The sequence below is a fragment of the Panthera tigris genome, chromosome C1 (assembly GCF_018350195.1).
Source record: "Panthera tigris isolate Pti1 chromosome C1, P.tigris_Pti1_mat1.1, whole genome shotgun sequence".
In the NCBI taxonomy this organism is placed as follows: domain Eukaryota; kingdom Metazoa; phylum Chordata; class Mammalia; order Carnivora; family Felidae; genus Panthera; species Panthera tigris.
Window position 1 is genome coordinate 150477791 of NC_056667.1, and position 16761 is coordinate 150494551.

Genomic DNA, 16761 nt, shown 5'->3' on the forward strand with positions numbered 1-16761 from the left:
AGTGAGGAGCAGAGCTGTGCACACTCAGCAGCCAATATTCCCAGCTGCGAGGCTGTCCCAGGCCTGAGGAAGGTGTCTGGCTGAGTAGCACCGTGCCCACAGCGCAGAGCAAGAACGATAGCCATATTTTGGTCTGAAAAAAACTATAATCTGAATTAAGCCTACTATCAGCTATTATCACACCATAAGGATTTGTGAAGTACTGTTGATGTACCTCTCTAAAATCACGGTATTCACAACCTGACACTTAAATTGGAAGCCTTAAAATCACCGTGAGATTTTCTCCAGCTAAATAGCTCCAGATGTGCAGAGAGACATGACTTTAATCTCTGAGTCAGAGAGAGCAACAGACTGAATCTGATGGGAGAAACGGGCAAGATAATTGACTTATCTGCCTTGTCTTTTTAGGCAGAAATTTCCATCGAGGCACCCTGCAAGGAGATGAATCTTTCCTACTCCCAAGTGTGTAATGAATATATGATGTTGCCCATAGGCTGCTAGAATAACGCATAATATTGTCAAAGAAGGCAGTAGGTGGCAGTTAGACTGGGAAAAAGGATCACTCAGTATGAACTCAGCGCTGACCTGATTAGCGGGTGACAAATAGGGCAGTGCAGCCAATGAAATCCTGATACTAGTGACAACAAAAGATCACCAGGGGGCCCATGGATCTAGTAAAGCCGAAGCTAAATGTAGGACCCTTTAAGGGAACAGAGATGGTCAGTAATGCCTTGAAAAACTAACTCCTAGGGTGACAGATACCAAGAAAAAGCAGCAACGTACAATGAGGCAGTAAGTGTGAGACCAAATTGGAATCTTGAAGCAAGGCAAGTCCTGACCCAGTAGTGCATGGCGCACATGTGTGGAGGTGGGGGAAGTTAGTGCCGCAGTAGCAGTGAGAGCCATTACGGGAGCTGCAGCAGCAGCAAGAACTTCTGGAACAGGGTCACAAATGCTGATGATGTCTGAGACATACTGCTTCCAACCTGGCCAGGTCATCATGAAAGCCAAGAGGCAGAAAAGACAGGTTTGGGATAAAGGATATAAGGCAGAAAACGGGACAAGGTGGTGGACTGCTTTTAGCCACCCAAGGTTAAAATATCTCAGTGAAGAGGGATTGGAAATGAAAGCAAACACATCGGTAGTATATGTACCTAGTAAGGTTTCTATGTGATAAATACTTAATAAATCAACGTGTGTCTTATTAATACTGTTATTTTATTTCTCTCCAATAGATTTCTTCCTTTTCCAAATGCCATTAGAGAAGCCATTCAAACTGTGTGAATGTAATGACATTTAACCTAAATTGACCTGGGATGACCATACAGTCATCACATTGACAGGGACTCTCTTGATGGAGTATTCCAAACACAAATGGTACAGACACCAGCTACCCAAAGGCAGTATGACCAGAAACTGTCCCTGATTTGGATGTTGCTAGGTAACAAAATTTTCCAAATGATATGCACACGAGGAGTTTCTGGCATGGATATGTCGATTTAGACGGTCATTAGCATTCATTATTAATAAAGAGATAAAACATAATTTTTTTCAACTACCAGCAATTTTCCTGATCTCAGAAATATGTCTTTTGCCCAAATCCTAGAGGGGAAATGTAATATAAAGTTGATTGCAACCCGTGACGGAAATTTTCCTGGACTTCTTTTAGCAACCATGTCATAGTTCCTTTTTTATATCAAATTTAATCTTTGAAAAGAGGAAACTTGCAAACCCATGATAATAGTAAATATTAGTTACGTTGTAAAACCTTTAATTAAATTCATCTGAATAATAGATTGTTTCCATAGTAATGCTCACTGAGGGGGAAACTCTGTATTACTACTACAGCTCTTCATCTTTGAATTAAAGAATAACTTTCAGCTCCAATGGAGAATAGTAAAAACACTGCGAATACCCTTTTAGAAACCAGTATATAGAAAATTTCTTTGTTCTTTAACTTGAGGTCTGAAAACTGATATGCAAATTTGAGGGAGTAATGTAGCTATTCAGGCAAATATATATTTTATGTGTCAATTATTCAGAATATTGAGTCCAAAGCATACGAATACATTTTTAGTGGTTTAAATTAGTTAGATAATTGCTTAAATTACCAGCTGCATTTTGTGTGTATAGACTAAGCTGTTGTCAAAGCTTTTAGAGTAATTCAAACTTTTCTTTTAATAAGCACAAAAGTAGAAATTCTCCTTTGGTTCAGACAGTATGATTTTAATCATTTCAAAGATAATGGAATCTCCTTTGTCATACCTTAATAAGATTAAATTAGATTAAAAAGTTCACTTTTGAAAAGAACTGTAAGAATAAGAGACTATAAAAACTTAACTTTATTATACTTTTACATTTAGTTTCACTTAAAATTTATCTTTATAGTTTTATGTAAACATTAATTAACATAACCCAGTAGTTTTCAGATTTTAGCAGGTATCAGAATGACCTGAAGGGTTTGTTAAAACATAAACTGTGAAATTTCTGTGTCTCTGAATCAGTTGTTCTGATGTAAGGCCCAAGAATTTGCATTTCAAACATGTTGCAGGGTGATGCTGATGGACTTACCCTTGGGGAATCATTGATTAATGCCCATTCAGTAGGAAAATTAAAAAAAAAAACCTTAAATTACTCAATAAAAATAACTTATTCATTTTTTTAAATTTTACAAATATGTATTCGATACTTACTATTTGCAAGAGGTTAGGGATGCATGGAAAGGAAAATAACATCCCTGCTATGTACTAGAGGTGAAGGGTTCTTGGCCACTTTAAATAAGGAAGGTGTTTTCCAGTTTTCTACAGACCTTACCCTTCTCTCTATTTTTATTCATGGCTTTTTTCAGTCCTTTATGCTACTTGTCTAGTAGGCAAATGAATATGACCAATGTTGTAGTAAAGTCAGGCATGATGTCACAGAAGCAGGAACAGGTACATTTTTCTGGGTGAGTTCGGAACCCTGGACAGATGAAGAGTTCTTTGGAGCAAGCACCCTAGAGGGATGAAGGCATTCAAATAGAGGGGCTACCATGTTGTACAAACAAGGTGGTATAAAGCATGTTTCAAGGAACCACCACTGAAATATGGGATGTGATGGGGTGAAGGGATAGGACATAAAGCTAAAGAGGTATCACAGATCAAACCACAGGTGTTTTGTATAATACACAGGACTTTGGAGTTTTATATTGTTAGTAACAAAGAACCATTTAAAGGATATAAAAAGATGGGTATTATAATTTGATGTAAAATAGTGTGACATGTGATCCTGAAGAAAAGAGGCTGAAAGCAAGGATACCAGTTATGAGACCCTGCATCAGCCCAAGAAAGATGTGTTGTGGGCCTACTAGGCAATTACAGTGGGCTGTACAAGAGATAGCCACAAGGTGCACTTGACCGAATTTGATCACTTTCGTTGGGAGAAGAGATGATTAAAGATTAGCATAATCCCCATGTTTCCAGCTGTGGTGGCTTGGATGACACTGTTTGGGATGTATGAAGAGCGAGAGTTTTTGATGGAACGGATGGATGGTAACTGGAGATGGAAAGATAAGTCTTAACTTGAAATGCTAAATCTATAGAAATTTAAAAGTCTTCCAAAGGAGATGCCCAGTGGACAGTTGGATACATGACGTTCTAAGTGGTAAGGAAAGTCCAGAGAAAGGTATGGGCTGGAGCTACTGATTTGTGAGGGAGTCTTTACCCTGTAGGTCATGGATAAGTTTGCCCATCCAGGGTATATAGAGAAGATGACTAAGGAGAAGAATACTAAGAGTAGCTATTGGGAGATAAACAAACAGCATTTACGAGTAGAGTAAGATGAATAAGAAAATGGTATGAAATTGGCTGCCACAGAGATCGAAAGAAACAAAGGAGTATGGTGTCAGGGAACATAAAACAACAGAGAGAAGAGAATCAGATTTAATAAGGCACATTCAACCTAGAGGGTAACATAGAGAGCACAACATAGAGAGTTCAATTATAGTGAGCAGAGAAATGAAGGAAATAAGAGAAGCAAATGAGGAAGTATGGGAAGTCTGAAAGCTTGGAAGAGACAACATAAATGAAGAAAGCCAGATAGAAACAAACAATAAAGACAGCTGAGGACTATCGCAAACTGGAGAATGCAGGTCCCATCAAAAGGTGTGGCCAGTATTCTGTTTCAGCCTATTGCAAACACATAGTCAGATACTTGTTTTTCCAAAATAAGCCAGAGATCTTCATTTTAGATGTCATATTCCAATTTTTAAATGTTGGCAACAAACTTAACTAATTAAAAGTTTGAGAAAATATTATGAGATATAATCAATGTGTCTGTTGAAGTACAGGCTATTTTCAGCAGCACGAGTGCGAGCCAAAGGGAAAGAGCCAGTGAAAATATTGGGAGCGGCGGGTGGGATTGGTGAGGTTTTGAAGGAATGGAAGAGAGAATGGGTTGCAAGTGGAATCTAAGCCTCAGTTAACATTATTGGGACATTTTTGTTGAGTGGGCTTGTTAAAGGAGTTCCTGCCTGTACCCTTCCCCTTGCTCTGAGGTGTGGGAAGTGAGTTTATTTTTGGGGACAAATGAGTGATTTAAGGTTAAGAGTGACTAGAAGCCAGATGAAAGTTTAAAATACTTGCCAAAGGAAAAAGTTCAAAGATCTGAAAAAAAAATTAAGATCTCATGTACAGTTTTGACTTGCAGTATAATCATTTTTAAATTAAAAATGACAAAGTTCATCATTTTTCTGCAAGTAAATGAAACAATGTGGGCCTGTTTTCTTGTTGGGAAGTATTTAAAGTTTAGTAAAATGAGAACACTTCAGAGATTTGTGATAGTGATGGTAAGAGTAAATTAAATAGATTTAAATTTAAACAGAAACTATTTTAAATTGATAAAAGGAGTGAAAATGTTATTAGTTAAAGTTTACTTGGGGATATGAGCTTAAGATCAATTTTCATAGTGGCTCAAAGTGAATCTTTGGTTTTAAAATAAGATGAAAACATAGAATGCATCTGTTCTCTGTTTGGATGTATAATATTAATCAAGACTTTTTTGTTTAATTCAGGTTGCCCTAACTCCCTTGAAAAATTTTTTAACAAATTAAAGTGTGTGTGTGTGTATGTGTGTGTGTGTGTGTGTGTGTGTGTGCATTTGTGAGTCAGACTGGTGATCCTAGACTCCCGCTATAAAATAGAACTCAACATATAAAGCTCAAATATACTTGTAAATAATTTAAATGAAATGTTGATATATTTTAGTTAAAATAACAAAGTGAAAGTCTCTTAAATTTGATGACTATTAACTTTGAAATTAATAGTGTTACCAAAAACGCATAATTTGGTTATCCCCTACATCGTGCAAATATTTCACAGGAACAGATATTAGAACAGAAAAAAAGAACACATTTTCCCCATTCCATTAATTCTTTTAGATGTGGCCCCCTTTTAGTTGGTAGGAAAAGTACAATCTTCTCTTCCATTTGGTATCATTTCCATTCTTCAGATTTTAGAGCTTTTACAGAAACCATCAATGAGAAAAGACTTAGTTGTACATTTTATTTGGAATTTATACTTTTTATGTGGCAACTAATTGACTCAATGATGCAGTGTTTATCAGTTTGGTAGACTTTTCAGTATAGTACTCTCTCCTGTACTTGCTCCATTCCAGGGTAAATAAGTCATTTATCTGTGGCTGGTTCTATACCTTTAACCTGTGAAAAATTAGTTTTTCCCATAGAAAGCTGCTCACTTTAGTTGGATAGGGTTCCTTATCCAGAAATTAGGCATTTGAATTGAGAAACGATTCACAACTTCATCTGATGCAAAACAAGTCTCTAGGTTTCCAGAATTTTCTCAGCCCTATTGATCATAGTCCCTTTTTATGATACATCTTTTCTATTGTGCATTTACCTTCTTTCCTATTGCTTCTCTATTTAAGACTTCATTCTTCTCACTTGCATTTCTTGTGTTGTCACTTCACAGGTTTTCCTTTATTTTGTCATCACTTCAGGAGAGGCAGTTAAATTTATAGAAAGCCACATCTTCTTAAACAAACAGTAGCTTTTTCTGTATTACTCTCATTTAAATCCCAACACTCAGGGGCATATACTCCCACCCACACACTTAAGTGCTTCTTTTTTTATTTATTTAAATTTTAGTTGTTTGGGGTTCCTGGGTGGCTCAGTCAGTTTAGCATCCAACTCTTGATTTTGGCTCGGGTCATGATCTCACAGTCATGAGAGAGCCCTGTGTTGGGCTCCACGGTCAGCATGGAGCCTGCTTGGAATTCTCTCTCTCCCTCTCTCTCTCTGCCCCTCCCCCACTCATTCTCTCTCCCTCTCTCTCTCTCTCCTTCTCTCAAAATAAAAAAACTAAATATTAAAAAAATAATTAAACGTGAAAAATTAAATTTAGTTAGTTAATATATAGTGCGTTATTGGTTTCAGGAGTAGAATTCAGTGATTCATCACTTACATACCATACCTAGTGCTCAACCCAACAAGTGCCCTCCTCAATATCTATCACCCATCTAGCCCATCTCCCACCCACATCCCTTCATCAACCTTCAGTTTGTTCTATATCGTTAAGAGTCTCTTGTGGTTTGCTTCCCTCTCTTCTTTCTCCCTCTCCTTCCAATAGGTTCTTCTGGTTTGTTTCTTAAATTCCACATATGAGTGAAATCATATGGTATTTGCCTTTCTTTGATTGACTTATTTCATTTAGCATAATGCATTCTAGCTTCACCCATGTCATTGTGAATAGCAAGATTTCATTTTTTTTTTTTAATTTTCTTTTTTCAACGTTTTTTTTATTTATTTTTGGGACAGAGAGAGACAGAGCATGAACGAGGGAGGGGCAGAGAGAGAGGGAGACACAGAATCAGAAACAGGCTCCAGGCTCCGAGCCATCAGCCCAGAGCCCCACGCAGGGCTCGAACTCACGGACCGCGAGATCGTGACCTGGCTGAAGTCGGACGCTTAACCGACTACACCACCCAGGCGCCCCAAGATTTCATTTTTTGATGGCCGAGTAATATTCCATTATATACATATACATACATATATATATAAAGCTTATATATAATAATATATATATAATCATATATATATAATCTTATATATATATGTAAGATGTACCACGTCTTCTTTATCCATTCATCAGTCCATGTACATTTGGGCTCTCTTCATAGTTTGGCTACTGTTGATAATGTTGCTGTAAACATTGAGGTGCATGTACCCCTTTGAATCTATATTTTTGTATCCTTTGGGTAAATACCTAATAGTGCAATTGCTAGATAGTAGGGTAGTTCTATTTTCAGTTTCTTGAGGAACCTCCATACTGGCTGGAGTGGCTGCACTCCAGTTTTCATTCCCACCAACAGTGCAAGAGGGTTCCCCTTTCTTTGCACCCTCACCAACACCTGTTGCTTTTGTGTTGTTAATTTTAGCCACTCTGACAGGTGTGAGGTGGTATCTCCTTGTGGTTTTGATTTGTATTTCCCTGATGATGAATGATGTTGAGCACCTTTTTATGTGTCTATTAGCCTTCTGGATGTCTTCTTTGGAAAAGTGTCTATTCATGTCTTCTGTCAATTTCTTTACTGGGTTATTCATTTTGGGTATTGAGTCTTACAAGTTCTTTATAGATTTTGTATACCAACCCTTTATCAGATATGTAGCTTGCAAACATCTTATCCCATTCCATAGGCTGTCTTTTAGTTTTGTTGATTGTTTCCTTTGCTGTGCTGAAGGTTTTTATCTTGAAGAAGTCCCAATAGTTCATGTTTGCTTTTGTTTCCCTTGCTTTCAGCGACTTGTCTAGTAAGAAGTTGGTCCAACGGAGGTCAAAGAGGTTGCTGCCTGTGTTCTCCTCTAGAATTCTGATAATTTCTGTCTCACATTTGTCTTCCATCCACTTTGAATTTATTTTTGTGTATGGCATAAGAACATCCAGTTCCATTCTTCTGCATGTTGCTGTCTAGTTTTCCCAGCATCATTTGTTGAAGATACTGTATTTTCTCCATTGGATATTCTTTCCTGGTGTTTGAAGATTAGTTGACCATATAGTTGTGGGTACATACTTCTTATTTAGGTAAGAAATTAGGCATTTTGAAGGTTAATATGTTTCTTCAAAAAGAAGTGTATCAAAATTTGATTTTCTTTTCTTTCTTTTTTTGTTTGTTTTAGTGGTCACCACTGGAACAACAATGTTTGAAATAGCCAATATCAGTATTTTACATGGATAGGAAAATTATACTTTAAGAAAAAAAATTGGCAGGATTTTCCCCCAGATCAGAAATAATACAAAGTAGAAACTGGATAGTATCAGAAACTACCAAGTTCAATTTGTCTCTCTTTAAATTTTCTGCTTGATTTATCAACTCTTCAAAAATTAACATCAAGTAAAGGAAATTCCTCAGCATAACATGACAGAAGAGTATAATCAAAGCCAATATACTGGTTGTAAACAATGGGCCTTTGTAATGCTCTGGAAACAATTTTATCTGCATATTTATACTTTCTCCAATGACTCTGTATATGAGCTGCGGTGTAGGGAAACCACTCATATTCACAAACTAAAAACCAACCTCTACTGAATTTGCTATGGCTTATACATGAGATGCTATTTTAATCACAGTGTAAAATTGCATAGATTATGTATTACATCCTGAGAGCTACTGTACAGATTATCTTCCAGTCAAGGAATCCAAGTTTCAATTCTCCATTTGTATTTCAGTTTGAAATGAATACTTTATTTATTTTTTAAATTTTTTTAATGTTTGTTTATTTTTAAGAGACACAGAGACAGAATGCGAGTGGGTTAGGGGCAAAGAGAGAGGGAGACACAGAATCTGAAGCAGGCTCCAGGCTCCGAGCTGTCAGAACAGAGCCCGATGCGGGGCTCAAACCCACGAGCTGTGAGATCATGTCCTGAGCTGAAGTCGGACGCTCAACCGACTGAGCTACCCAGGCGTCCCATGAATACTTTATTTTTAAAAAATCCCCTTTTTTGCTATGCTGCTGATACACCACTCCCTTTTTCACTTCCATTCAAATTAATGGACCATGCAAGATAACTGTTCTATGGGAAAAATGAAGAATCTGTGATGACGATGAAGAAAAACATTAGGCATCCCCAAAACAACAGATTTTATTGACATTCATGACCAAAATACAGGCTGACATTACCTAAAGTATACTCTCAGGAATCATTCAGTAATGACTGAATTGATTAGTGGGAGATATAAAGAAATAAAAATGGTCATCAACTTAAAGGAACAAGACTTTAGTATTACAATATATTTTTTAAAGTACCTCAATTTTGTTTTTAAATATGTCACCAGGGAGACTGACACATAGGTGATTTTGATAAAAAGTTTCCCCCCCGAGTGTGATATTGTTCAGAGTAAGATATTTAGTATATTGGAATCATTTTACATTAATATATTTCTCCCATTATTTCTTTAATATAACACTGTACTAGCATCTGGACATACCTAAGGAAGTACCTGATACTATCAAAACTTCTCAGCTGGTATAGATTTAATTTAGTATTATACTTAGGTTTACAATATAGGCTTTTGAAACTGTGTTTTTTATTTTAGTTATAGCTTGCTGTCTGAATTTATGTATAGAATAACAATTTCTTTTTTAAAATATTAAAGTTTTTTGACAAGGCCTAGCTCCCTACAGACAATAACAGATCCCTAAATTTCGATGTCCTCACGGATCTTCCTAAAAACAATAGAGACCAATAAATGAGACAAGTAAAAGTATCCATAAGTTATGCCTAAAAAGTAATTAGAGACAGAGACATTGCACACTTTAATTTACATATAAGCAGGCAAATAAATTCCTAAGAGCAGCAGAATTGGTTCCAGAAAGCACACTGCAATGGAGTTCAGCAGAAGCTTGTGAAGAAAAGGGGAGTACAAAGGTCTCCTTGGGGTGACGGAAAACACATATCAAATACGGTTAACCCACAGATGAGGAGGAGGACTCCGCACTGTGTAAGAAATCCTGAGAGCAGGTCTGCGACCTGAATGGTCAGAAGACTGGTTACTAGATAGACGATAAAAAGTAACTTGAAAAGTGCACAAGACCTCAATTAGCAGCTTTGGAAAAACACTGCTTCTTGGTGGGGGGCGGGGGGAGGAAGACTAGTGGTGAGCACTGATATATTTCACTAGAAATTTAAAGCCAAAAAAAAGAAAGTGAGGGGGCGGCTGGGTGGCTCGGTTGGTTAAGGGTCCGACTTCAGCTCAGGTCATGATCTCATGGTCTGTGAGTTCGAGCTCCGGGTGGGGCTCTGTGCTGACAGCTCGGAGCCTGGCGCCTGTTTCAGATTCTGTGTGTGTGTGTCTCTCTCTCTGCCCCTCCCCTGTTCATGCTCTGCCTCTCTCTGTCTCAAAAATAAATAAACATTAAAAAAAATTTAAAAAAATAAAAAAAAAAGTGAGACGTATGTAAACATTATGGCCTCTGACCAGCTAGAAATACTGAAACAAAACAAAATGAGAGGAGAAGAAAATGTAGAAAAAGTTCACTGAGTACCTTGTTGGTAAAAGTTGGGAATAAAATAATATAATTTAAATTGGCAAACTGAATGGTAGAAGCCCATTCTTAGGAGTGCAAAGGTAAGAATTACAACAGATAATATTATTAACTAAAATTACATGGTGGAAAGGGAAGGAAAAGAGTTACAGGCTAATTTTATTCTTGCTCATAGTAAGGAATCAAAATACAGTGTCTGAGGGAAAGGAGGAGAGATTAAGGACATTACATAAAATTAAAAATACAAATATTCTCAAATATAAAAACAAAAGCAAAAACAAGAGAAAACAAACCAAAAACACACAGTTGGAGTTTAAAAAAAAAAAAACAAAGAAAACATAACATAATGAAATGTCTCAAGAGAGTATATTTAAGTGGTGCCTGGGTGGCTCAGTTGGTTAAGCTACTGACTCTCGATTTCGGCTCCGGTCATATCTCACAGTTCAAGAGTTTGAGGCCCACAGTGGGCTCTGCGTTGACAGCAGGGAGGCGGCTTGGGATTCTCTCTCTCTCTCTCTCTCTCTCTCTCTCTCTCTCCTCTCTCTCCCTCTCTGCCCCTCCCCCTCTCACATGCACTCGCGCTCTCTCTCTCTCTCTCTCTCAAAATAAATAAATAAATAAACATTTAAAAAGAGTGTATATTTAACATAGACTATATTAGTACTAAGAAAAAAGTTATATCAGTAAATATAAGTACCTATTATAATTACAAGTTAAAAGACAAGTATTATTTTTTTCTTATAAGAAACAAAAGAAAACTTCACTCCACAACGCATAAAAAAAGCACAACTAAAACAAAGAAAGACTAGAAGATGGTTTAAATATATAAACAAGAAAATAAAACTGAAGAAATCTTTGAAAAGTAATAAAAGACAACTTTGCATAATTGTGTTAAAATAAATTCTTTAAATCTACATAAAATTCTTGAGAAATAACATTTAGTAAAACTGATACTAGTTGAGATGGATGACTGGAATAATCCAATCTCTGGAGAAAAAAAAAAGGAAATTTGTCAAAAAGCTACTCCATAAAGTAGTATCAGACCTAGAGGATTTCACAGGGAAATCATACTTAACTTTGCAAGTTCAGATAATCTCCAAATTATTTGATGGTTCTGTAGCACAGACCATAGAAAATAATCTCCAGATTATTTTCTGAAGGAATTATAGATTGATACCAATACCTGATGAAATTGCACATAGACATACACACAAATTTCAGGTCAGTCGCCCTAAAGAATACTAATGTAAAGATCTTAAATTAATTTTAGATGAAGAGAGGCCAACTGCATAGTACAAAATAAATACATCATGGTCAATAGTGACTCCTTTCAGAGATGCACGAATAGTTCGATGTCAGTAACTCCATTAATAAAATTTATCGTAAAAAATAAAGAAAAACAATAGCACACTGATTTCAACAGATGCTGAAGAGGAAATTTACAAATTTCAACACCCATTCTTAATAAATATAAGTTAATGAAAAACTGCAAGTATAAAACACATACAACTCAAACCAAATACTGTCATTTGAGTGAATATAAACACTTGGCATTTACACAAAAATCAGGAACAAGGCATGATGTTTACCATCAATGACTTTTTCATAATATGTTGGAAGTAATAGCTAGCACAATTAAACAAGAGAAAACTATTAGATGTATAAGAATTGGAAAAGAAAATGTAAAACAGTCTCTATTTGATATGATGGACACTTGAAACATTCATAAGAGTCAATGTAAAAACCACTGAAAACTAAGAAAATTCACTAAGACAGTAGGATATAAAACTAACATTCTAAGAAAAAAAATCATTAGCCTCAGAAATAATCAGAAGATATAATGAAAGAGAAGATCCTATTTATAATAACAGCAATAACAAAAAGTTAAATGCCAAGTAGCAAACTACAGTGTAAGAAAAAATTTTAAACACTTCTGAAAGGCACAAAAATTAGACTTAAAGATGAAAATACATATAATATTCTTGTATAAAATGACTCAACATCATAAAGATGTTAACATTCCTCAAATTAATTTATAAAAGTAATGAGAATCCAATTAAAAACCCAAAGAATTTTTTCCATATCTGAACAAGTTGCTTCTAAAGTTCATATTGAAAAAAATTTTTTTTTAAAAATGGGGCGCCTGGGTGGCTCAGTTGGTTGAGCGTTGGACTTCGGCTCAGGTCATGATCTCACAGCTATTGAGTTCGAGCCTCACGTGGGCTCTGTGCTGACAGCTCGGAGCCTGGAGCCCGCTTTGGATTTTGTGTTTCCCTCTCTCTCTGCCCCTAACCCTCTTGCATTCTGTCTCTGTCTCTCTCAAAAATAAATAAACATTAAAAAAATTAAAGTTCATATAAAATTTTTAGCAAGAAATAACCCCAAACTCCTGAAAATTAAATTCAAGGGAAGCATGTCATATCAGAGATCAACTGTATATTTAAAACAATATGATTCTGAATGATAAATAAGCCAACAAAACCGAAGACAAAGTCTAGAAATATACTCAAGCAGATAAAGGAAGTTTAGTGTGTGATAAAGGTGGCATCTCAAATCATTGCTGAAAAGATAGACTTTCTAATAACTGATGTTGAAACAACTGGAGAGCCATTGCTAAAATGATAAATTAAATTTATATCTTGCACTATAAACCACGAAAAACAAAATATATCAGAGATACTAAAAAAAGAAAAAAAACATACAAGTTCTAGAAAAATATTTTTTTGCAACCTTGGGATGGTGAAAACTTTTCTAAAAATGGCTCAAAAATTCAGAATCAGCAAAGGAAAAGGTTCATTAATTTAGCTACATTACAAACAAACAAACAAGAGAAACAAAACCATTGCATGACACAAATTAGGAAAAGTTAAAAAAAATATTTGCTGGGGAAGAGATTTGCCACTTATTTTACAATTTGAAAGAAAAAGACAAAAAATGTATACAGGAAATGGACAGCTGGCAGGAAAAGAAATATCTATAGTGCTTAAATATATGAACCTCATTCGTAATAAGAGAAATGTAAACTAAAACTAATTGAAGTACTACTTCTCACCTATCGTAATGATAAATATCGAGAAGACTGACTCCCTTTGTTAGCATGGCTTTAGAGAAAAGATCTAATAAATTGCTGGTGGTAGTATAAAATGGTTCAAACCATAGGAAGGGGAGTTTAGTTGTATCTTAAAAAATTACATATGCATTTACCCTTTGGCCTAGGAATCCCACTTATAGACTCTTACCCTGAAGATAATTTTCCACAAATATACATGCGTGTTCGCAATTCATTCTGGCATTATTTGTAATAATCAAAACGTAGAAACAACCATCAGTAGGGGACTAGTTGAATTAACAATGGTATAACCAAGTCAAATGGCTTTGAAAGCTATTGATCAATTCTGTAAGGCACCAAAGAGTAACAGCAGCTATGACTTTGTTTAATATAAATTTATTTTACCTAAAATGCAAACATATTTTGAGAACTGACTCAAAATGAAGAATGTATTAAAATTACTACAGTAGCAGAATATCAACAGCATTACGTGCATGTTGCCTTTTACTTACGGTTTACAGTTTTGACTGGTAATATTGGGTTTACCCTCTCTGGGGAGCCAGCGTTTTCCTCATCTGTCACATATTCAAAATTAATGATGAACATCATAGCCACGCCCTCTTGGTTTTTCACTGGAATTATGTGAGTGTTACAAATGAAAGTGGACCCTAAGGAGATGAAAAATGAATGTTAGGTCAAAAGTATGCCTTCATTTTGAAGTGTTAGTAATATTAAAATTCTAATAACCCCTTAGAATTTTCTATTGTAAATGATCACTGAAATTTAACAAAATAATTAGACTTTTATTTCATATTTCATTTCACATATATCTACATAAAAATCCACAAATTTTGCCATAGACTTTACAGGCAAATTCAGGTGCTATATTATGGAAAAATAGAATATCAAATCCCATTTGTTCTCACACACACCACTATAATAATATAAGGAACAAAAAGTATATTCTTTGACTTTTTAGAAAAACTCTTAGCCTTCTCATATATTTTAATTCTGAAGCTATATAAACCAGCTATGTAAATAATGAAGACAACTCCTATTATGACATCTTGATTTTAGTGTTAAGCAAATTATTCCTTTTTTCTCTTTTAATTGCCAGGGTATAAAATAGTAAATCATTGACTGTGTCTTAAATATGTTCCGATAATTCTTTTCTTTTTTTCTGCAAAATTCACAATGCCCAAATTATAATGGTTTGGCTTGTAATCTGTTAGAAAATGAGATCAAAATTTTGTATATTTTATTGTACTAATTTGATTCCTTCCACCAAAAATATGATATTCTTTTTAAAGCACTTATGGGGCTAATACACCTTTTATTAGAATCTTCGGAACATGAGATGAACAAAGGGATGAATCAATTTACAATTAACCACTGCCACTCATCCTCAAACACAAAATCCAAGATCCAAGATTTAGAGAACACTGTCAAGAAGTTGATTTCTTTTAAATTAGTTGACTTCTGACTGACTTCTTGAACCTGACTTCTAGAACCAAGTATTTTCTTCAAGCAGCTTGCTCACATCTTTACCCTCTGCATATTTCTTTTTTTAGTCATGGTGATGGAAACCTCAGGTTAGGGATTTGTTTGGGTTCAAAAGTATTGTATTTTTTAAATGCAAAACTTCAGGAAGAGTTCTCAATCAGGTAATAGAATGTTTTTTTGACTTGTTTGTTTGTTTGTTTGTTTGTTTTGTAACAACTGGCTGGGACCATCTTGAATCTTGAGAATGATAATTTAGTGTAGAGGCAGAAGCAGGTTGGGAGCAAGAGGGACCTGGCTTCAGAGGGAGATGTGAGAAAGTGAGACACCAAGAGTCTGAGGTCAGGGACATTGGCAAGTAACAGGAGAATGTAGTTGGAATACCAACATCCATGAAGCCCAGTGGATGCTCGTATTCCAAAATGGTGTCCTATGCATGAGCTATCAAAAACAAAATAAGTATGATAAAACCCTTTCCTTTCTTCTCATCCTCATCCCTGCAACATGGCTCCTACCGCCAGAGCCGAGAACAAAGGCTATTGCTAATACTGCTATCGATTGAGACATCACAGGTGGAAGAGATTTTGAGGGTGGGCCTGGAGATCTAATTATTGTTTATGAAATTGTTTCTATTGGCAAACATGTTCTAATTTCCAAGGAACTGATTTTCAAAAACACTCTCAGAACACAGACTCTTTGTAAGTTGGGGATGCCTATGTGTTAGTTATGATTCAGATATTTATATGTTAGTAGTCTCCCAGATTTGAAATGTAGGAGAACTTATTTACAATTAATTTTATATTTTCTGTAAATATGGCCGTGGTTTTACAGATGTTGAAAAATGTGTTTTAAGAATGACGTGCTGCACCTTCACAGTCTTCAGCTGTGTCTTCAATTCATTTAATAAAATAGTTAGCTAGAGCACTTGTCATAGTTTCCATGGTAACAAACGGGATGACTTTAGTAAACAGAAAATAAGTAATTTAAGACTGTTGCACTAGAACTAAAAATAGAATTGCTTCAGGCCAGGCATCAGAATACAAACTGGCTAAACAGACTGAGAAGATACTAGAAATAGCCATTGTGTATTCTGCTAATGAATCAAAACACATATTGATACTACCGCTTAAAATGACATTTCCTAGATCATGTAGAGTATCATTGTGAATTCATAGATTTGTTACTTAGCAGTTTAAAATCTTTCAACAATTGAAGTATATTTATATTGCTGATTGTACAACAAAACACAAAGCACAGATTTTTAAGAAATCAATAAATAAAAGATGTGGGAACAGAGATTTAATAGGCTTGTAATAGAGCACAGTAATTTTGCTTTTGGTAATAGTTGGTAATAGGGGCAAAATCATGTATTGCAATACTAATGCTTGTAAATTTACTGGCTAGTGCTAAAAATCATAAAATTATAGTGCTTTATAAAAAAGTTCAGTTATACGCATTGGCTCCAAAGCATATTGAAAATATGTAATTAATCTGGGATTTACTGCCCACTAGCATTGTTTCCTGCGTGTTTCTATTAAGCAATATATCTCCTCTAAAGTCAACTGAAAATTCACATTTACATTTTTTTTCTCTTTTAGTTTTTGGATTTAATGTCTCCATCAATCTTGCATAGCCTCCTGGAAAGCAGATTATTGAAAGGAGATACATGGACTTT

General features: G+C 35.4%; 1 protein-coding gene across 3 annotated transcripts in view; it reads right to left on the reverse strand.

Annotated features, from left to right (window-relative positions):
* KCNH7 (potassium voltage-gated channel subfamily H member 7) overlaps positions 1–14212 on the reverse strand; it is a 154686-nt gene extending 140474 nt beyond the window's left edge. For 2 of the 3 annotated variants that reach the window (XM_015535883.2, XM_042994571.1), the window contains exon 1: positions 14099–14212. In XM_015535883.2, coding sequence (XP_015391369.2) covers positions 14099–14195 — 97 coding nt within the window. In that variant the 5' untranslated portion in view covers positions 14196–14212. Of the gene's footprint in view, positions 1–2693; positions 2888–14098 lie in introns of those variants that run through there. The other variant, XM_042994572.1, reaches the window with a different exon arrangement.
* Between the last annotated feature and the right edge of the window lie 2549 nt (positions 14213–16761).